The following is a 22,907-nucleotide window of genomic DNA, read 5'->3' on the forward strand; positions in this document are numbered from 1 at the left end:
TCTAGGCTGGGAAGCCTAAAAAAACAAAAAAACAAAAACAAAGGATCCTGGCTTCCAAGGTGGCTGCATTTTTCCGAACAATCATAGAGATGTCGGAGGGCCATTTCTTCTCCGACTCGCCGATCGTATGGGCCAGTAGCGGAGGGGGGAGGGAGGGATGATCATCCCCTCCTGCTGCCTGTAAGAATAGAGAAAGGGGCTGAACAGCCTTTATGATTGTTGTTACAGTGCAGGGAATCTCTGGCTCTAAAAGAAAATATCTGAATGATGCCTGTAGCTGCAGGCATCATTCAGATATCCCCACTCAAAGTCGAGGACGGCATATGACATAGTTGGGCGGAAAGTGGTTAAATACATTTTTAATGATTTGAAAAGAAAAAAAATTCATATTTCATTTTGCTTTTGTTTTTTTTTTAGAGATGGAAATGCTCTCCAAGGTAAAGCCACCTACAGAAAATGATGGTAAGGTTGTTTGTTTACTAACTGATCAGATGCACCTTTTGTTGTAATTTTGAAGTAATCTGTAATGCGTAGCATCCTTTCAACTGCATGTATCTTTTTTCTGAATCTTTTTTTTTCTGTATTAAAAAGTGTTTTACAGCAGGTCATCATTTAATGTTTTACATTATTATTATTATTATACAGGATTTATATAGCGCCAACAGTTTGCGCAGTGCTTTACAACATCAGGGAAGACAGTACAAATACAATACAATACAGGAGGGATCAGAGGGCCCTACTCGTTGGAGCTTACAATCTAGAAGGGAGGGTCAAGTGGAACAAAGGGTAGTAACTGTGGGGGATTATCAGATGGACAATTTGAATTTTGGATTTTTTATGGACGGCGCCCCCGTGGAGTCACAATTGTTCCATGTCTACTCCCACTCTTACATAACACTTTGTATATTATTTTATATATAATGTGATTCTGTACTTGCCAAATATGCAGCAGAAATCTTCCTCCATTGAGTCTGGCTGCAATCATTTTAAATGTGGGCAGCTGCCTGTTCACTTCAAGGATTTACACAGACACACACCTCCAGCTCTGCAGCTCTCATTGGCCCTCTTATGACTCATCCCCCCTCCCTTCCTGGCAAACTCTCATGAGAGAAAGAGAGAGAGAGAGAAAAAGAGAGAGCTGTGTATGATGTCATAAGCCTAGGCTCTTTATCAGGCAAGAAACAGGAAGTGGGCTGTATAAGGTATTTACTGGCAGAAAAAAAACTTACTACCAAAAGTTAAAACAACAAGGGCAGAAGATTTAATAGATGGAAAGATGAAAAAATGACTGAAGTTCCGCTTTAACAACCATCAAGATGGGACTGAGTTGTTTTTAATGAGATAGGCCAACCATACTCTCCCATTTTTTAAACACTATTATTATTATACAGGATTGATACTGTGCCAACAGTTTGCACTATACAATATAAAGGGAAACAATACAGAACCAATACAACTCAATACAAGAGGGTTAAAAGGGCCCTGCTCCTGGGAGCTTACAATCTAATTGACTATACCTTAAGCTCATGACAGCCTGTAATTATAGTGAAATTAATAATGAAATATATATATATATATATATATATATATATATATATATATATATATATACATATATATATATATATATATATATATATATATATATATATATATATATATGTGTCTGCTGTGGGCGTAGAAAACTGTACACACAGTTGTTGTTGGGGGAGATTACTGTAAATATATTTGGAGAGGAGAAACGGAAAGGGGTAAATGGGACTGTTGCAGTGCTGATATTAGTAAAGAACATAGAATTTATTTAAAAGGGATATTTTATTGAATATGCTAAAAAATGGCCAAAGAAAGGTCAATGAATAGAAAATTAGAAAACAGCATATATTAATTTTCATACAAACAATATACAGAGTCCATCAATTAGTTTAAATAACCAAATTCTTGGCGGTTCAGATGTTAAATTCCCGACATGTTTCGCCTATTGTTAGGCTTCTTCAGGGGAGCCAATGGTTGATGGAAGGAGAAATATTTTATTTGTAAAAACAAGTAAGAGAATTTGCTGTGGAAAAAGTATATAGCAAAATTAATGGAGCTGGTCATGTTGAGAGAACACTTCCTAAATCCCCACCAAAGCCCACCTGTCTCAAAAAGTTCAACCAATGGTGAATGTGAAACAATACCTGTCAATCTCAAACAGATTCGCCTATGCCCTGAAATGAAGACCCCACTCAGAGTTGGAAACGAGCCAGTCCCCAAAATCGCCATAACGAAAGGTGACTGCAGGAGATAAATTGAGTAAACATAGAGGTCCAATATGTTGCAAAGTTCACAGGGAGCCTAAAAAGGCTTCCAAAAAAAAAAAAAAAAAAAAAATTTTTATTTTAAGAAAAAAAAAAAAAGAGATCCATATACGGCAAAAGGTCATACCTGTATTGGTTGGATATGAAGTGTGTCACATAAAGATAGCTGTAGGTTAGCAAAAAGGGAGTCCTTAAAGATTTTTGAAACTGGTGTGGTAACCTGAATTATAATAAATAAGAAAAAGAAAAAGGGGAGAGGGGTTCTTTAAATTTTTTATCCAAATAAAACTAATGGGTAATATCAAAATGATAAATGAAGTATGCCTGAAGATAAGCAAATAAAAAAAAAAAAAAATATTTTTTTGCTTGGCATAATGCTCAGAAAGGTTTAACTAAAGTCATCAATAATTGCTTACCATAAACAGAGAGAGGCAACAGACTCAGCTGTTGCTATATTAGACAAGCTATCAGCAAGAAGATATTATGTAGCAGGAAGCTGCAGAGTCAAGCCAGTCACGCTATTGGTAGAGCGGTTTAGGAAGATTGGTCTAGGATATGAGAAGAGAACAATGCCAGAGCTAGTGATCAAAGGTTAAAAAAGTGGAATAAAGGAAATTGGAAAAGCTGCATGGTATGTGTGGACATGCCATGTGCTTTTCTACAAACTAACCTTCACGGCGGGATCGTCACAAACACACTCTGCAGGGCCGATACACCTGCATTGTGAGTGTGCACCTTTTATCTCCCTCAACATCCTACGTCACAGCAGCGGCGCAGGATGTGAGCGGACAATAGATGCGGGACTGCGCATGCGCGCCGAGCAAGTGAGCCTACAACCCCCATAATGCTCTGCGGCGGCGTCTCCGTAGCCCAGGAAACCTAAACGCCGCAACAGGCAATAACGGGGATCGTAAGAGAGACAACTAGAGGATCCAAACGAACCCCCCAAGAAAAGATGTCAATCAAGGGACACAGCAAGGTGCATGCGCTGGCATAGCAGCCCGCATGTTAACAGGTCCAGCTTCCCCTTAGCTGGACCTGTGTGTCCATACAGACACCTAAATGGAGACAGAGAGAACAGGCCTGCCCCTCCAGAGAGGGGGGCCTCCACCACAAGGGCGGACTTGGAGGCAGCGAAAGAAAAGCCAATATGTGACAAAACCATTATGGACTAATCTATAAAATCATAGCCCTATAAGTGGCCGTTCACAGCATGTTTATTATTTCTAGTATATAAATTAATTCCCGAGACAGGTGGGCTAAAGGAAAAGGGAAGGATAGTGCCTGTCGGCCGACTCCACTAAAATGCATAGATTTGTAATGAGAACAATATTATAAAGTAAACAAATGATTATTAATTAAAAAACATTCATAGAAATCATAACAATATTACATAGATCGACTGCATTGTTGCTATTAAAGTAATAATCAGCAATGATAGAAATACCTTATGTGAATGATAGATGGCTTTAACGAATTGTATAAGTACTTCAACAAATGAGAATGCCAGCAAATAGTTAATAAGGTTGGTGGTACTCCAATTTACACTATACAAAAATTGTGCAAAAAAGTGTGGCCAGGATAGACACACCCATACAAAGATGCAGTTGTTGGGACAAGCAGACGAACAGACAAACGGACGACCAGACAAACGAACAAACACGTAGGAAAGGAAGGGAGAAGGAAAGGATAAAGAGATAAGAGAAAGAGGGAAAAAGGAATAAAAAAGGTGGGGGGGGGAAGAAAAAAAAAAAAAAGGGGGGGTGGCCAAGTATGGAGACTGACAGTTTGCGGAAAGTTGATGGCCCTATTAACATGGTCCAGATTCCCTATGAAAAGTTCTGTAAGATAAAACTTCAACGTACTGATTATTTTATCAAATATAAAATGATAATAATTACAGAAAATGCTTATATGTAATATATTCGTTTAAACCTGGGTAGTTTGTGGCTTCTAAAGTATATATCCATTGGGTTTCTAATTGAAGTAAACGTGTGTCAATTTCCCCTCCCCGAGCGTGAATGGGTACATGCTCCAGGGCTGAGAAATAAACGCCATTAGGATTGAAATTGTGAGAGCTGCCTATATGTCTATTTAGTGCTGTGGTGCATAGTCGTTTGGATAGAGGCAACATGTGATCTCTAATTCTTTTGTAAAAAGGACGTTTTGTCTTGCCGATGTAAAAACATCCGCAAGAACAGCTGGCAATATAAACTATTCCCACAGTTTTACATGTAACATTATGTCTAATGGTATGAATGGAACCATTTGGCAATGTGACTTGTGATGATCCTTAGATAAAACGACAGATATCGCAGTAGCCACATGGATAAGTACCAGTACGGTTTGGTCTTACAGATTGACGAGTGTTAAAGTGACTCGTAACTAATCGGTCTCTCATAGATTGAGATCTACGGTAAGTGAGCTGGGGAAAGGGCTTGATATATTTATGAATTGTTTGATCTGCCAATAATAGGGGCCAATATTTGACAAGAATAGCTTTCAATTGATGGTGTTGACGAGAATACTGTGTTATAATACGTAAAGGTGTGTTAGAAGTAGATCTGGGTTTGGGGTAAATTAAATCACTTCTATTCAATTTTAACACTTTATTATAGGTACGTTTGAGTAGCGCTTTACTATACCCGCGTTGAATGAGTCGAGTCGTGAGATCCCTGGCGGCTGATTGGAAATCTAAGTCTAGAGAACAATTTTGGCGTAAACGAAGATATTGACTGTAAGGTATACTGTCCAAAAGTGGTTTAGGGTGTGCACTTGCGGCGTGTAGAATAGTATTACCCGCAGAGGGTTTACGGTAAAGAGATGAGTTAATGACGCCGTTTTTATCCAATTTGATGCACAGGTCAAGAAATGTATGTGTTATGGATGTGGAGGCTTACAGGAAAATGTGCCTTGACATCCTTAACAATAGGGACTGGTATCATCCAATATCCAAACTTATTATTGAAAATTCCATTACAATGTATTATCACCTCATTTTCCGGGCTTACCGACATGGCACTATTGATCTTAATACATGGAAGTATTTAAATGTGAAAAATTCACAAACCCCTACATTCTACTCGATACCTAAATTACATAAATCTCTGGTCAACCCTCCGGGTCGACCTATTGTATCAGGTTGTCAGTGTCTAACCGAGAATGCTAGTGCCCTAATCGACAAACATTTATTCCCGCATGTACTTTCCCTGCCATCCTACGTAAAGGATACCATTGACTTATTACGAATTCTAGATGGTAAACAACTTCCCCCAGGTACATGGTTAGTGGCCTTGGATGTCGAGTGTTTATATAACTCCATTCCGCACTCAACTGGTATCCAAGTCATGTATTCTTTTCTTCAGGAATGGGGTTCCATTTCGAAAAGTTGTGATAATTTTGTGCTCCAACTTTTGGAGTTCATTCTCACGCATAACTATTTTATGTTTGATCGTTCCCACTACCTCCAGGTGCAGGGCGTAGCTATGGGCACCAAATGTGCCCCTACCTACGCCAATCTGTACCTGGGGGGGTGGGAACGACAAATTTTTTCCAGTGACCAATCCCGGGATTGGAGTCAGTTTATCCTGGGCTGGCACCGTTACATTGATGACATTTTGCTATTATGGACAGGTTCCCTAGCTGAATTACATGAATTTTTCGATAGTCTGTTTGTCAACCAGTTTAACCTCAAATTTACGATGGATTACAGTCAGACCCAGGTCAACTTTCTTGACCTGTGCATCAAATTGGATAAAAACTGCGTCATTAACTCATCTCTTTACCGTAAACCCTCTGCGGGTAATACTATTCTACACGCCGCAAGTGCACACCCTAAACCACTTTTGGACAGTATACCTTACAGTCAATATCTTCGTTTACGCCGAAATTGTTCTCTAGACTTAGATTTCCAATCAGCCGCCAGGGATCTCACGACTCGACTCATTCAACGCGGGTATAGTAAAGCGCTACTCAAACGTACCTATAATAAAGTGTTAAAATTGAATAGAAGTGATTTAATTTACCCCAAACCCAGATCTACTTCTAACACACCTTTATGTATTATAACACAGTATTCTCGTCAACACCATCAATTGAAAGCTATTCTTGTCAAATATTGGCCCCCATTCACGCTCGGGGAGGGGAAATTGACACACGTTTACTTCAATTAGAAACCCAATGGATATATACTTTAGAAGCCACAAACTACCCAGGTTTAAACGAATATATTACATATAAGCATTTTCTGTAATTATTATCATTTTATATTTGATAAAATAATCAGTACGTTGAAGTTTTATCTTACAGAACTTTTCATAGGGAATCTGGACCATGTTAATAGGGCCATCAACTTTCCGCAAACTGTCAGTCTCCATACTTGGTCACCCCCCCCCCCACCTTTTTTATTCCTTTTTCCCTCTTTCTCTTATCTCTTTATCCTTTCCTTCTCCCTTCCTTTCCTACGTGTTTGTTCGTTTGTCTGGTCGTCCGTTTGTCTGTTCGTCTGCTTGTCCCAACAACTGCATCTTTGTATGGGTGTGTCTATCCTGGCCACACTTTTTTGCACAATTTTTGTATAGTGTAAATTGGAGTACCACCAACCTTATTAACTATTTGCTGGCATTCTCATTTGTTGAAGTACTTATACAATTCGTTAAAGCCATCTATCATTCACATAAGGTATTTCTATCATTGCTGATTATTACTTTAATAGCAACAATGCAGTCGATCTATGTAATATTGTTATGATTTCTATGAATGTTTTTAAATTAATAATCATTTGTTTACTTTATAATATTGTTCTCATTACAAATCTATGCATTTTAGTGGAGTCGGCCGACAGGCACTATCCTTCCCTTTTCCTTTAGCCCACCTGTCTCGGGAATTAATTTATATACTAGAAATAATAAACATGCTGTGAACGGCCACTTATAGGGCTATGATTTTATAGATTAGTCCATAATGGTTTTGTCACATATTGGCTTTTCTTTCGCTGCCTCCAAGTCCGCCCTTGTGGTGGAGGCCCCCCTCTCTGGAGGGGCAGGCCTGTTCTCTCTGTCTCCATTTAGGTGTCTGTATGGACACACAGGTCCAGCTAAGGGGAAGCTGGACCTGTTAACATGCGGGCTGCTATGCCAGCGCATGCACCTTGCTGTGTCCCTTGATTGACATCTTTTCTTGGGGGGTTCGTTTGGATCCTCTAGTTGTCTCTCTTAAGATCCCCGTTATTGCCTGTTGCGGCGTTTAGGTTTCCTGGGCTACGGAGACGCCGCTGCAGAGCATTATGGGGGTTGTAGGCTCACTTGCTCGGCGCGCATGCGCAGTCCCGCATCTATTGTCCGCTCACATCCTGCGCCGCTGCTGTGACGTAGGATGTTGAGGGAAATAAAAGGTGCACACTCACAATGCAGGTGTATCGGCCCTGCAGAGTGTGTTTGTGACGATCCCGCCGTGAAGGTTAGTTTGTAGAAAAGCACATGGCATGTCCACACATACCATGCAGCTTTTCCAATTTCCTTTATTCCACTTTTTTAACCTTTGATCACTAGCTCTGGCATTGTTCTCTTCTCATATCCTAGACCAATCTTCCTAAACCGCTCTACCAATAGCGTGACTGGCTTGACTCTGCAGCTTCCTGCTACATAATATCTTCTTGCTGATAGCTTGTCTAATATAGCAACAGCTGAGTCTGTTGCCTCTCTCTGTTTATGGTAAGCAATTATTAATGACTTTAGTTAAACCTTTCTGAGCATTATGCCAAGCAAAAAAATATATATTTTTTTTTTATTATTTGCTTATCTTCAGGCATACTTCATTTATCATTTTGATATTACCCATTAGTTTTATTTGGATAAAAAATTTAAAGAACCCCTCTCCCCTTTTTCTTTTTCTTATTTATTATAATTCAGGTTACCACACCAGTTTCAAAAATCTTTAAGGACTCCCTTTTTGCTAACCTACAGCTATCTTTATGTGACACACTTCATATCCAACCAATACAGGTATGACCTTTTGCCGTATATGGATCTCTTTTTTTTTTTCTTAAAATAAATTTTTTTTTTTTTTTGGAAGCCTTTTTAGGCTCCCTGTGAACTTTGCAACATATTGGACCTCTATGTTTGCTCAATTTATCTCCTGCAGTCACCTTTCGTTTTGGCGATTTTGGGGACTGGCTCGTTTCCAACTCTGAGTGGTGTCTTCATTTCAGGGCATAGGCGAATCTGTTTGAGATTGACAGGTATTGTTTCACATTCACCATTGGTTGAACTTTTTGAGACAGGTGGGCTTTGGTGGGGATTTAGGAAGTGTTCTCTCAACATGACCAGCTCCATTAATTTTGCTATATACTTTTTCCACAGCAAATTCTCTTACTTGTTTTTACAAATAAAATATTTCTCCTTCCATCAACCATTGGCTCCCCTGAAGAAGCCTAACAATAGGCGAAACATGTCGGGAATTTAACATCTGAACCGCCAAGAATTTGGTTATTTAAACTAATTGATGGACTCTGTATATTGTTTGTATGAAAATTAATATATGCTGTTTTCTAATTTTCTATTCATTGACCTTTCTTTGGCCATTTTTTAGCATATTCAATAAAATATCCCTTTTAAATAAATTCTATGTTCTTTACTAATATCAGCACCGCAACAGTCCCATTTACCCCTTTCCGTTTCTCCTTAATTGCTAAAACCGGGATGAGGTGCGCTGATTATTCCCCGCCTGATTTAGTTCTTTCCATCCTTCCCATATTTGGAGAGGACTGTATTCAGTACATGGTTTCTATGGGGGGAGATAGCTGAATATACATATACAGTACATGTGTGTATACAGTATAAATACATTATATTTATTACAGGTACTTTTATAGCTACATACCATATATATTTTACATTCCCTGACCTCAAGGAGCTTACAATCTACGGTCCCTAACTCACATTAATTCACAAAGATAAAAGGGCCCATTTAGGCAGGAACCAATTAACCTCTCAGTATGTCTTTGGAGTGTGGGAGGAAAGCAGGGAGAACATGCAAACTCTGTGTAGGTAGTGCCGTGATTGGGATTCAAACCAACGACCTTTGTGCTGCTAGGTAGAAGTGCTAACCAGTTAGCCACTGTGCTGCCTGTATACAGTGTATGTGGTTGGGGAAGGGTTCTGTATATATAGTGGAGCAAGGATATGTGTGTAAGCTGACAGAGGGACATGAATATGTGCTGCAGCACCAATATGTTCCCACAAAGGTCAATAGACCGTTTTGCCTTTGGGAATAACAAGCTGTGCCTATAGCTTCTATAGAATGAATGGCCTATTGCTATGTTACCATGTTTTTGACCACATTCCTAAGTAAATAGAGTAACTTCAAAAGTTTCATTATAAATAAATCAAAAGATGTGAGCTGTATGTCAAGGGTGCTGCATATCTGGAGGGTTACTTTGTTTTTTTTTTACTTTGAATGATTGGGTGATTAAATGCTATTTAGCGATCTTACATGAAAGTAAGTTCAATAGCCTGTCATGTTATCCAAAGTACAGAACCAGGTAGGTAGCTGCGATAATGTTTGCTAAAATTCTTTATTTTCCAGAATACCTGCCTGAAGTGTATTTTTATATTATAATGGCACAGTCTCCTGTACAGCAACAGACATGCTAAAGCTGGCTATTCACAGTCCAATTCTGTTTTAAACAAACACATTTGTAATGTAGGGGCTTATCCAGCTTCCATTTGAAATACGCCAAATGAATCAGAACCTTAAAAGCTGATGGTAAACTTTGTTGCTCATACAGATGAAATGGACAGTTGCGCACTGAGAGCCAAGAAAGGCTTTATTTCAATGCAGAGTTGTGTGCCTTTTTAGTAACTGAGAGATTTAGGGATCCAAGCTTCAAGCATATTTCAAGGCTATATGAAAAAACACATTTAGTACATTTCTGGAATACATGCGCATTTCTTCACGTTTATCCCTTTAAGCACAATGCAAGAACAGAAAAATAACTGTTGATGTGCCAGAAATATAGTGTGCTCATAACTCTTCCACATTAGAACACATCTGCTAATTCCTAAGCATGTGGTGTCAGCCCTGCCTACTTTGTTTTTGATGGGTTACAAAGACAGACCTCTCTTCATCCTCATCGCTATAACGCCAGGTGGAGAGCACAGGCAATTTTCCATCTCACAAGATTTCTGGCAAATTCAACAGGTATTTTTGCACTTCTTGAACAGATATAACAAACCACTTTCAATTGTACATTTAGCAGACCTCAAGAGAACAAAAATAAAACGTTCATTGCTAGAGTTTACTTACACTTTAAAGCAAACCACCATTTTTAAAAAAAAATGCACATTCCCACCCCACATCCCACACATTTGTAAATTTCCTTTCATACATATCTTTTTTCTGGGGTCACCTGGCTGGTCACATGAAATCCTTGTGTCTTTTTCCTGTTCTCCATGTGGCGGAGATGGGTGGTCTTCCTTAGTGCAGAAAACATCACTGGGGTTACGACATCAGTTTCTGCAGTATTGTACTGTGAACCGTTGTAAGCTTTAGCACAGAGGAAGCGGGTTGGACAGTTCTCCCTTTCATTAATTTTAAAGTGGACTGGTGGTGTGGTTTCTGCAGGGGACAATGCTGTAGACAAGGTGACGATTGCTACCAGAGCTGCTTTTTGTAGTTTTATTACACCGGTGGAATTTTTTTTAAATGTAGCACCCTCTAGTGCACTGTTTTTCAAACTTTTTTGTCTTGCGGCTCACCAAAAGATCAAAAAATGTTTACAGCACACCGGAAAAGACTTAATTTTTGTGGTGAAGAACTTATTTATTTTTACACATATATTTCATTTTAAATTTAATGTGACAGATGTGCCTGCTTTCGAGAGCAAATCAAGTTGACAAACGGAACAAACAAATGGAACGGTCTCTATTATTATAATATAATTAGAGCAAACGAGTTCTCCCAAGATCTCGCACAAGTCTCACGTTACAAAAGGAACCAATGAATGACAAACTGATAGAGATTGTGTTTTTATATATGTTACTTTTAAACTTTTGCGACATTGATTTGCCATTTAATATTTCAATACATTCAAGGTTTCAAAACACTAGCAATTTTAAATATTTTTCAAAACTCCCATGGTACACCTGTTTGAGAATCACTACTCTAGTGTGTGCTAGGTTTTAATATTTGTTTTTTTTAGCAGAGGTCTGTTAGTGTAGATACATTAATTTAGCTCAACTTAACTGTGAATCTGGGTCAGTGTTCAGTGAGTAAGGGTTGGCTGACTCATCCTGACAGCTTTTCTGGTGCCTCTCCCTGGTCTAGAAGGTTGTAGAAACTTCTAGAGCTAGTGGGTGGAAGTTAGGAGGAGCTGTTTGGAATATATATGAGGGCCAGTCCCCAGGAAAAAGGCTGGCAGGGGGCAGGCTCACCTCATAAATAAGCATAAGCCATGGCAGCAGGGGCAGTTGGTAGAAGATGGATATTTAGTACTGTGGAGACTGTCATTGATCCTCTGAGGGGGCTGACCTTGTGGCGGGGCTCGGGTACTGGAAGGAACCTTCTACGACACATGGGTGGAAGCCCTTTCTTGAGGCACAGGAGTAAGTGGAGGACAGTGTGAGTATAGCAGCACTACTGGGGACTTACAAGGGGGGGACTGCCATATGTAGCTAGTTCTTCCTGAAGGCGGTGTGCCAAGTCTTTTTCCCTTCCTTGGGAGATCTGCTGCAGAGTCAGATGGGTGGGCTGGTGAGAGAAGCATTTTGGAGGACTGTGGAGAAAAGTTAGCCTGGAGGGCTAGTGAAAGGGGCAGCTTCAGCCAGGTGGGTTTACAGTGCCTGAAGAGGTGGTGCTGTGATCAGTAGCCACAGGAGGAAGCGTGCAAGATTTTTCACTGTATTATTTCTACACTACAAGGGGCTTCGGGTTCCTGCCTGTAATTGGTCATCGCGCAAACATCTGACTGAGAATTTGTCAGATATCCAAAGCAAACAGTGATTCAGCTGGGGTCTGCAAACAACTGTGTGCTGAAGGAAAAAGTTGGAGCTGTATATAGACAGTATATAGAGACTTGTGAGGTGTGTCTACTAAATAACGAGACTGATTAAATAACTCACCTTTATTTATTTGTATTACAAATGTAATGCTTGTCTCCATCAATATATTCCCCATTTGCACTAATACATTGCTGAAGTCTGGTTTTCCACTGGTCGAAGGCATGGATAAAATCAATTTCTGTCAGATGTTTCAACACATCCATTATTTTCTTCTTTACAGCATCAACTGACTCAAAACGTGTCCCTTTAACCACTTGCTTACTGGGCACTTAAATCCCCTTCCTGCCCAGATCAATTTTCAGCTTTCAGCGCTGTGACACTTTGAATGACAATTGCGCGATCTTACAACACTGTACCCAGATAATTTTTTTTCCATTGGGTATTTTCCCCACAAACAGAGATTTATTTTGGTGGTATTTAATCACTGCTGGGTTTTTAATTTTCTGGTAAAAAAACAAAAAAAGACCAAATATTTTGATAAAAAAACAAAACAGTTTTCTATTTTGTTATAAAATTTTGCAAACAGGTAATTTTTCTCCTTCATTGATGTACACTGATGAGGCTGCACTGATGGACACTGATATGCTTCATTGATGGGTACTGATAACGCAAAACTAATGGACACTGATGAGGTAACACTAGTGGACACTGATGAGGTGGCACTGGTGGGCACTGATAGGTGGTACTAATGTGCACTGTGAAGTGTCATTGAGAGGTGACACTAATGGGTGGCACTGATGGAAACTGATGGGCGGCGCTGAAGGGCATTGATAGGTGGCACTGATAGGTAGCAATGATGGGTGGCAGCGATGGACACTGATGGGCACTGGTAGGTGACACTGGTGGGCACTGATAGGTGGCACTAGTGTGCACTGTGAAGTGTCACTGAGAGGTGACACTAATGGGTGGCACTGATGGAAACTGGGCGGCGCTGAAGGGCATTGATAGGTGGCACTGATAGGCAGCACTGCTAGGTGGCACTGATGATGAGGCACCGTTGGGCACCGATTGGCACCACTGTTGGGTATTGATAGGTGGCATGGTGGGCATTGATAGGTGGCACTGATTGGTGGCACTGATATGCACTGGTGGGCACTGATTGGTGGCACTGTAATGCACTGGTGGGCACTTCCTCTTTGGAACCAATGTCCCTTTCACAGAAGTCAGATTACTGATCTTGTTTACATCACGTGATCAGCTGTCATTGGCTGACAGCTAATCACGTAGTAAGGGGCCAGTGATCACAGAGCACACCATTTACGACCCGCAGGGGGCGCGTGGGGAGCATGAAAAGGAGAGAACGTCATATGATGGCTTCCCAGCAAAGTAGGTCCATGCTGTAGCCGTCATACAGCTATAGCGTGGACACGAAGGAGTTAAGCACTGATTTAACTTTTGGGAATTCATTCTCACGTCCCTCACTGAATCTTTTTTGCCACTCAGATACACACACATAAAACAGGCCATCATTCCCATAAGCTGTAGTAAGCATTTGAAAACATTCTGTTGGTGTTTTGTGCAATTTTCCTAAAAATTTCAAATTGACATGTTGTTCAACTCAAACTTAGCATTTTTTCAGCACACTAGAGAAAACATAACCAAAACTAAATGGCGACTCACAGTCAACGGAATATCATAGTGTTGCTGCTTGTCATGCAGGTTCAAACATGTTCAAGGTCACCACGCATGCAGTTATAATCGGTTCTGACTGCTTTGTTTACTAGGTGGGATCACAGTCTCATTATTTAATAGACACACCTTGTACAGTATATAGGAAAAATTTCCCTGAGTTTTTGCTGAAGTTTTACTAAATTCAATTGGGCAACTCATAACCTCCCATCCCCATCCAAGTTATTAACCCTCAATAAATAACAAAAACAAAGTCACGGACTATTCTCTGTCTCTGAAGTGCCTGGGAAAATCCAGTTTGTCTGGCTGTGCAGGAGTGGGGGATTCAGTTCATCTCTGGCCCTTAAGGGGGTGCGCTATATTAATATACTGTATATTGCAGTGAATATGTGCTTTAATCAACTTACATAGCAGAAATGGACTCAGCAGTGTAATTATGACCTTTTATAGTCAATAAGCAGAATGACACAGGAATCTGCAAAACTTAACTAGGAAGTAAAAGTGTCAGTGTGGGAGGTGTGTGGGAATCGAAAACAGTAGCTCAATATAATTACAAATAGCTTCGGAAAAATCATCCACGTGTTCTTTAACCCATTTGGCTGTTTCTCCATTTTAAGCACTTAGTAACCAAAGCGACTACCGGGGAACACTGCGCTTAATATGATCATATCAATGGTAAAAAATTATTGGTGATTCTAATATTGATGCAGTGACCATGAATGCAGTGTGCATCATAGGCCCACTGATGCCAAGGACCGAGTTAGCCTCATAGCACAGTTTAACTTTTAATGCAACATATCTTACCACTGAAAACAGAGTTTAAATAGTGTGCATACGGGTACTGTATAAAGAACTGCATAATGTGTGAACAATCCGGTGACGCCTCTTATTTTCATTCATTATTATATAATACTTATATTTTCTGCTAATAATTCTATCACTGCTCTTAATCTCATTGCAGACGGAGATTGGAAAATCACTGTTGTGACTGGTAATCTCCCCAACGCCGGAACTGATGCCACAGTGTCCCTTTATGTCTATGGTGAAGGGTCCAATTCTGGTCCCATTGTGCTGGGATCAGGGAGTCATCAGCTGTTCAATGTGAATAGCGCAGATACATTCCAGGTATGCAGCTAGCATAGTGTTCTTTTACAATACTGTAATTACCACATTAACATAAACAGATGGCTATCAGTCTGGATAAAAATTAGGCAATAATTATTTCGCATCATTTTAAAACAATGTTTAAAGTTGTACAGACATTTTTTTTCCTGCATCTGAGCTTATAAAGTTTATAAGAAAAGTATATTAAAAGTATATTAAACACCTTATAGTTTATCACCACATATAGTGCACGTGGTGTGTACCTATCATATTTCTGTGCCCTTTTTACAAAGATCTCTAATTAATAAACCTTATTTATTCCCAGGTATTATCATGCTACAGCTACCTTGCCTGGATGTTAGTGGTTTTATGTAGATATATAATATTATTTGTGCAAAAAAATAAGCTGCTGCATGATGGGGCCTACAAATTGGCTAAGAATTGATACAGCAAGAAAATTAAAAAGATTTAATGAATTTCTCATAAGACATTTCTGATATGGTCTCATTACTAAGATGGTTGAGTATTTTCAGTGTTTGAAGACAAGGAAAAGTGTAAAAGACTTAAAAAAATAAAAGTTACCAAGTGGATCTATGTTTTCCCAATGTTACTGTAACAAAACGTCCCATACTCCGCTTGAGTGCTTTTGTCATATACCGATTCCTTCCAGTCTGAATATAGATATCAGATCTTCCAACCGCTTGCAACCACAGACTAGGCAGTACTTGTTTTAGCTACTGAACATGAACTGAACTCTTTATTGAAAGACAGGTACACAGAGGTAACACTTGGGACAATCCCCCCCACCTTTGCATTCAGGGCGGGGTAAACTTTACCTCCTCTAGTAACATGACACACCGGCATTCAACTATCCAATAGTAGACTGTCTTTGGGATGGGCTGCTGGAGTAATTCCCCCCTCTCCCCTCTCACAGCTAATCCACAGACATACATCCCATAATACATTGCTCACAGGACAGACACAAACAATAGAACAATGGAATACAGCCACACCCCAAATGACCAAGCAGAGAGCACACAATAGCATGAGAAAATATACAATACAACATTCCAGTGGGGTTGTACAGTGAGTCCTATTAGTACAGACCCGACTGGGGTTCTCGGTCACCCTGTGCCCCTAATAGACACAGGGTTACTTAGACATAGGAGGTGCATGGGGAGCTGAAACAAGGGTTTCCCAACCTCTCCAAGGGATTCTGGGTTCCACGGGCCCCCACACCCAATGTAACTCCCATCACAGTTACCTTGCCTCCTGAAATGTTTACTGCAAAATCCACTGTTCTGAGATCCTAAAGGCATTCAGTTGATCAACTGCCAAGGAATCCCAAAGCTTTAAGGGGCAGGGAAGCATTGATGACAGGTAAACTTTAGTAAGATCATTTATCATCTTTTCAAGCAGCCAGATCTTAACATTATCAATTTACAGTAGGAAGGAAAATAATCAAAATGACCTGTTATGGGCTACTGTATGATAGATATTGCCAATTGCTTTAAAAATTAATTTCACTGTCATAGAAAGTCACATCAAATCAAAAATTATCTAAAGGAAGTGAATGCTTCTCTGAAATCACACTCCTCGAATAACTAAGCTCACAATATAAAAAATTAAAAAACATGTACAATGTATTAACCTTTGGGTTTCCTATGGCTCTCTCTTGTTCACATTCATTTAGTAGAGTAAGACGTTACCATAAGGATGTCTATATGTCTTTCATTTTCCATCCCCAGAAACCCTTTACATTGTTTTATCTATGCATCCGTTTTCACCTTAGGCCACAGAATAATGTCACGGCAGATAATGTATTTGAATTTAACCAGCTTCTGTTAAAACTGAGATCAGTTTTTACACATTGCCTAAAATAAAATCTTTCAGGAAAGTAATTGGAAAGGCTGATTTAATTTACTGTATGGCGTTATGTTTTATGTGTGGCTTTAGTTTTGGCTGCCAGTACCGTCACCCATGATGTGATCCCCGCAGGAGATTTTCTCTTTGTATTTTCATTGCTGTCTCCATCATTCTTCATCATATTTGATGCATCAGTAAGTGCTTATATTAAGGACTAGTGACATGTCCAAATTATAGATCAAAGGATGAAAGCTGTTAAATTGCAAAGGAGCACCTGAATATTTACAATTATTGATATTATTATAATTCAGTAGTATTTAGTTTGTATTTTAACTTAAAAAATAAGGAAAGGCTCTGTATTTAAGAAGCTTTACATGGCTTCCCTCTGTATTTACTAATGCTGCTAATCATTTCCAATAATAAGCAGTGTAAATTCCCTTTTTTAGTTTGTGTGCTGTCATTCACATGACCACACAGTGCCGGGTCCTGGGTGGGAACAGTGAGCAATGACCTCACCCCACCAATGCCAATTCTGTGCGCATTGTCCAGGTCTCCTCCCACCAGCCACAGCAGCTGCCCAGAACATATAACTGTGCGGACTGGTGACCACCAAGAAACAGATTACAAAAGATATCCATACTGCTTCCTTTTACAAACAGGAAGGCAGAGGGAGAGCAACATGTGAAGCTTACTTAGTAGAGAGCCTTTCCTTCTTCTTTACAGTAAACCTTTACTTCCTAAGAGGAACATAGAGGCTTTCATTGTTGACCTCCTGTAAAAATGCCAGGTGCTTTTAAATGCTGAACCTTTGTCTTAAAGTGGTATTAACTCCTTGGCACTGGTTGCATATTTTTGTGTGCATTAGTGCAAACAGCTCTGTGCCGCGAGTGTGTGCAGACAGTTACCAGTGGCTAATGGAAAACTCACAATCGCTTCTTATAGTCGGGAGCTTTGCGATCATGTGACCGTCGTGACAGCCAATCATGGTGGTCACATGACCTTAAACCCCACCTTCGGCATGTAAACCCCTTCAAGGGGTCAGCAGATACTGGCTCCAATGGGTTAAACCCTAAACCAAAAATGTGTTATATTTCAGCTTACCAATCATTGGTAAGTAACATCAGTTTTCTTTTCGCTGTTTTTTTCACTCTGTTTTCACCTGGGGATCTGGCCAGTAACACAGCTCCTCTATTAGTGAGATACAACTCTGGAGGAATGAGAAATGGAGGCAGAGCAAACAATAATGTTGTCAGTCTGGGGCGAGGGTCATGTTAAATGTGTTAGCAGATTTAGAACCACTAACAAATTGAAGCCAAACTCCAGCTTACACTTTATAATCAGTTACAGCCAGGGCTTTATTTCTCAGAGAATAGAAGCAGGAACTCTCCCCAGCTGAGTCTCTCCTTGAGTACCTATGAATACCGTCCCTTGGTTCCACCCCCTACCCACCTCCCAGTACCAGCACTTTTAGAGAGTCCAGAACCAAGTATCAGTTTGTGGTGCTAAATAATTTGTATGGGATTTGTTAATAACAAGAAAAGCAGTCAAATAGATCCTCTGCAGCCAGCAACAATAGACCCCCCCCAGCAGTAATACATACCCCAAAGCAACAATAGATCCCATACACAACATTATACCCCCACCCCAGCAACAATGGACCACCTTTTACAAAATACCACTCCAATAACAATAGATCTACCCCTGCAACAATAGAACATCACACCCGGCAACATCAACAGATTTCCCAGAAGCCAGCAACAATAGACCTCTCCCGCAACAATTGACCCCGCCCCCAGCAACAATAGACATCCTCAGCAACAATAACCCTCCACACAAAAAAGATTCCTGCCAGCATCAATAGACCCTCCAACATACCCCAGTACCCTTTGCCCTTACATACATTCAGTGTTGAAAGTTTCGGAACTGCATTCCCCCACGTTCTCACTGAAAAAAAGCCCTAGTTACAGCAACCTTTTTTTCCTTTTGGGATAAAGGTATTATATGAATAAATAAAAGCTGGTTATTTTAATCACCCCTTCCAGTGTCAAATGGCTTGTCTCATCCATGTAAACTGATACATGCTGCTGTTTGTGCTGTGAAAAACAACAGACTTGCTACCTGGATTACCTGATGACAATAGAAGAAAGAAACCCAAAAAGGAAACTAATACAGTCATTACATCTAAGAATTGGTAAGCTACAATATAATAAATTATTATTATTTTACAGGATTTATATAGCTATGAATACAATATTTTAAAAAGTCTCAATAAAACTTGAGTCCTTAAAAATATTGTAGCGGCGCTTCCTATCCAATCCAATTGATCAGACAAGCTTTCGTATATAGTCCATAAATGAGAAAACAAAGGAAACGGAGGAGATATATTAAAGCCTTTGCTGTGTTCTGTAAAGAGAAACTTCCACCATACACTTCACCACGTGCAGCAAAAGTTCCCCTATGGGAATGCACTCACCAGAAGTACAGTAATACTGCACCTTTAATTGTAAACATGCTTCTCCACCGCTCCACTATGAACTTCCACCTGATGTCAGTCACGCTATCAGGGCTCCAGTAAACCATGTGAGAGTAATGAAATGGCTACATAGCGTAATACTGTTTAAAAGTTTATTAATCACAAACACCCCCTTTATATAAGCTAAGCATACCAGATAATGGTAAAAATGAAGTAAAATGCACTGTGCCTGTGACTTTTTTCCCCGGTCACTGGAAGAATGGGAGAGCGTTCGCTGTGTACAGCAGCAGTATGCTTCCTGGTACTTCAGCCCCTGCCAACAGTTTACACATCGCTTTACAATATAAAAGGGAGACAATACAGTTATGTATAATGCAATAAAATACAAGAGGATTAAGAGGGCCCTGCTCAGAATAGTTTACCTGGGGCAGGTGGTAGAAAATGTTGTAACTGCGGGGAATCAGCTGATGGAAGTGGAAAAAGATTAGTTGGAGACGTGATAGGCTTTCCTGAAGAGATGAGTTTTCAGGGAGCGCCTGAAGGTAGCAAGAGTAGGGGATAGCCGGACAGGTGGAGGTAGCAAGTTCCAGAGAATGGGAGATGATCTGGAGAAATCCTGGAGATGAGCATGGGAGGTGCAGACGAGAGAGCTTGAGAGTAGGAGATCTTGAGAAGAGCGGAGAGGACGATTTGGGTGATATTTTGAGACAAGATTGGTGATGTAGCTTGGGGCAGAGTTGTGAATGGTTTTCTATGTTGTGTATATTTAATTTGCTGGGTGATTGGGAGCCAATGTAGGGATTGGAGAAGACGGTTGGCAGACACTCAGCGATTGGTGAGGTATATAAGTCTGGCAGCAGCATTCATAATAAACTGAAGATGGGATAGCCTATGGAGAGGCAGGCCAAAGAGAATGGAGTTGCAATAGTCAAGGTGAGAGATAACAAGGGAGTGAATGAGGAGCTTGGTGGTTTCATTTGTTAAAAAGGGGTGAATTTTAGAAATATTACAGAGGTGAATTCTACAAACTTTTGACAACGATTGGACTTGAGTTGACATGACAAGTCAGAGTCTAGGATTACACATAGTACCCTTGCTTTTGGGTTTATTAATGTTTTAATAATGTATGAATCACTGATCTGTAACAATTATATAAATAGAGCAGTGTCATGGTTTAAACCCAGTTCTGACTTCTGGGCTCCCCCCTGCTAAATGCCCCTCCTCCACCCTTTATGCTTTTATGATTTTGATACCCTTTTCACAGTCTTTCGGTTTGGTGATGTGATTGCATCAGTACCTCTCTGTGCCAATATACTGTTAATTAATTGTGCAATGGGGAGGCCCTCTCTAAAGATACAGGGTGATGACATTCTAAACTCACAGTATGTGCTCAATTTTCCGTGTTGCATGGCACCTGTGGATATCTGATGGTGAAGAGAAGAAGAAGTACTGATTGGGGAATCTCTGGACTGAAGACAAGTGTTGCAGTTTTAGTTTCTTTTTTTACACAGGTTGATAGACTTTTTGAGCAATAATAAATTAGCCCGAAGTTTAGGTTTAGGCCAGAACTCCTTTTCTGCATACTTGTTCTAGGTCATCGATTCAAAGTATTAAAGCATTTACAGAATGAGTAGTCATCAATGGAAGCCTAATGTTTCTTTCAGGAAATGTTTCAGTGTGGGAGGGGTGTGGAAATCTTAACAGTGGCTTAATAGAATTACAAAGTGGAAAGCACAGGCATTAATACTTTTCAAATCACTAACCTAGGACAAGCATGTACACCAGAAAAGGCTCGAATGGCAGCCTCAATATTTATTTCAAGAATGGTTTGCATTGGCAAATTCTGCAAACTGATAAAAAACTAAGCAGTAATAAGACACTGTATATACACATAGAGATATATAAGAAAAGTGTAGGAACAGAGGGTGTATCCTTTAAGATTGCTTGCTCATAGATACAGACTAGTATATAGTCCCACAGCAGACATCCCTCACTTCTAAGCCTCAATGAAGATTATATATACAATCCCGTAAGTAATATTAAATCCTCAATAAAGTGAACAAGAGTGAGACGTGTAATGAGAAGTACCTCAAAAGACTACAATAAATCTCGGAATATGATATGTATTTGAAAATGTATATTTTTTTTCTGTAGTACAGTTATGTCAAGATTTGTCGATTGCGTTGTATTTTCTTTCAACAGGACTTAATTATGAAAAGTAAGCAAAGTTGGACCTGTTTCCCATAACAACAAAATAGTTCCATTTGAAAGATTGATATTCAGTTGCTAAGGGAAAAGGCTCAACTTCTGCTTTCATTTTCATAAAGTGCCATATGCCTTCTTAAGATATTACTTATAACAGATCCTGATGACAAAGTTTTTTTCCCCTTTTTAGCATAGGGGTAGAACCAAGCAAATAATTAGTGATGACATGCATATGGGACACAGTGGTTTGAAGTTACATAGTTAGGTAATATAGGTAAGGTTGAAAAAAGACACAAGCCCATCAAGTCCAACCTGCGTGTGTGCGCTTTTATGTCAATATTACATTGTATATCCCAGTATGTTGTGGATGTTTAGGCGTCTATCTAATAATTTTTTTAAATTATCGATGCTCCCTGCTGAAACCACTGCTTGTGGAAGAGAATTCCACATCATTAATGCTCTTACAGTAAAGAACCCTCTACACAGGTTAAGGTTACATTTTCTTCTAATTTTAGTGAATGGCTGAGAGTCTTTTTAAATGGCCTATCACGGAAAAGTTTTAGGAAAAGACTTGTAGGCAGGTGCTGTCTGCTGTCTCCACTGCAGGTGGCACGCAACCACAACGGCAATGCCAAGGGAGAGGAAGTCATGAGGAACATGGTTCCTCTATGGTTTCCTGAGTCACTGGGGCAGTGAACTGATTGGATGCTTTTTAAGACCCTGGCTCCTTGGTTTGGCCCACATTTATGTGTGGGTAATGTAGGGACAGGTTACCCATCTGTCAGGGACAGTATTAGTGGTAAGGAAAGGTTCCAGACAAGAAGGGAATGCTTAGGGCTTGCAATCTCCTTGGTAGACATGTGCATTCATTTTCGTCCGAATGCATTTTCGTCCGAATTTCAGGTATTTTCGTTATCTTTTTAACAAATGATAACGAAAGTGCAGAATCCGAAAAAACAAAGGAACTGACATAAACAAATTCTTTATTTTTGTTTTCGTTGTGACAACAGTTCGATATAGATAGGAGATTCGACATGACGCTGACAATAACAATCTGTGTCTATCGAACCTGTGGTCGAATGTGCCTAACCTTTACTCTATTAGTCCAGGATTATTCTACATATAGAGTAAAGATTCGACATAGAGAGAAAAGATCGCTGCTGGAATTGGGTGGGGAAAGTAAAATAAAAATAATGATGATGATGAATGTTATTGGCTGATTGTAACCAAAGAGGAGGAGCAGTAAAATAGATAAAACTAAGTACACACGTACAG

The 22,907-nt window shown here is 39.8% G+C and overlaps 1 protein-coding gene and 2 long non-coding RNA genes across 5 annotated transcripts in view; 2 read left to right on the plus strand and 1 right to left on the minus strand.

The window, feature by feature from the left end:
• RP1 (RP1 axonemal microtubule associated) overlaps positions 1-22,907 on the plus strand; it is a 612,495-nt gene that overhangs the window by 270,994 nt on the left and 318,594 nt on the right. For both annotated transcript variants that reach the window (XM_077492703.1, XM_077492704.1), the window contains exons 24-25: positions 418-462; positions 14,946-15,109. In XM_077492703.1, the coding sequence (XP_077348829.1) occupies positions 418-462; positions 14,946-15,109 (209 nt within the window). The remainder of the gene's footprint in view (positions 1-417; positions 463-14,945; positions 15,110-22,907) is intronic.
• On the minus strand, positions 2,386-3,087 carry LOC143997209 (uncharacterized). Its single transcript, XR_013277658.1, has 3 exons — positions 2,968-3,087; positions 2,714-2,845; positions 2,386-2,517 (listed from the first exon to the last, which is right to left on the minus strand). It is a non-coding gene; the product is annotated as an uncharacterized LOC143997209 (long non-coding RNA).
• On the plus strand, positions 7,683-8,506 carry LOC143997210 (uncharacterized). Of its 2 annotated transcripts, none has more exons than XR_013277659.1 (4): positions 7,683-7,754; positions 7,877-8,008; positions 8,207-8,299; positions 8,439-8,506. It is a non-coding gene; the product is annotated as an uncharacterized LOC143997210 (long non-coding RNA). The 2 variants fall into 2 exon arrangements; XR_013277660.1 differs by having other exon boundaries at positions 8,370-8,481.

This window comes from Lithobates pipiens, unplaced genomic scaffold (genome assembly GCF_037356315.1).
Source record: "Lithobates pipiens isolate NorthernLeopardFrog02 unplaced genomic scaffold, aLitPip1_a1.2 Scaffold_19, whole genome shotgun sequence".
Taxonomy (NCBI): Eukaryota; Metazoa; Chordata; class Amphibia; order Anura; family Ranidae; genus Lithobates; species Lithobates pipiens.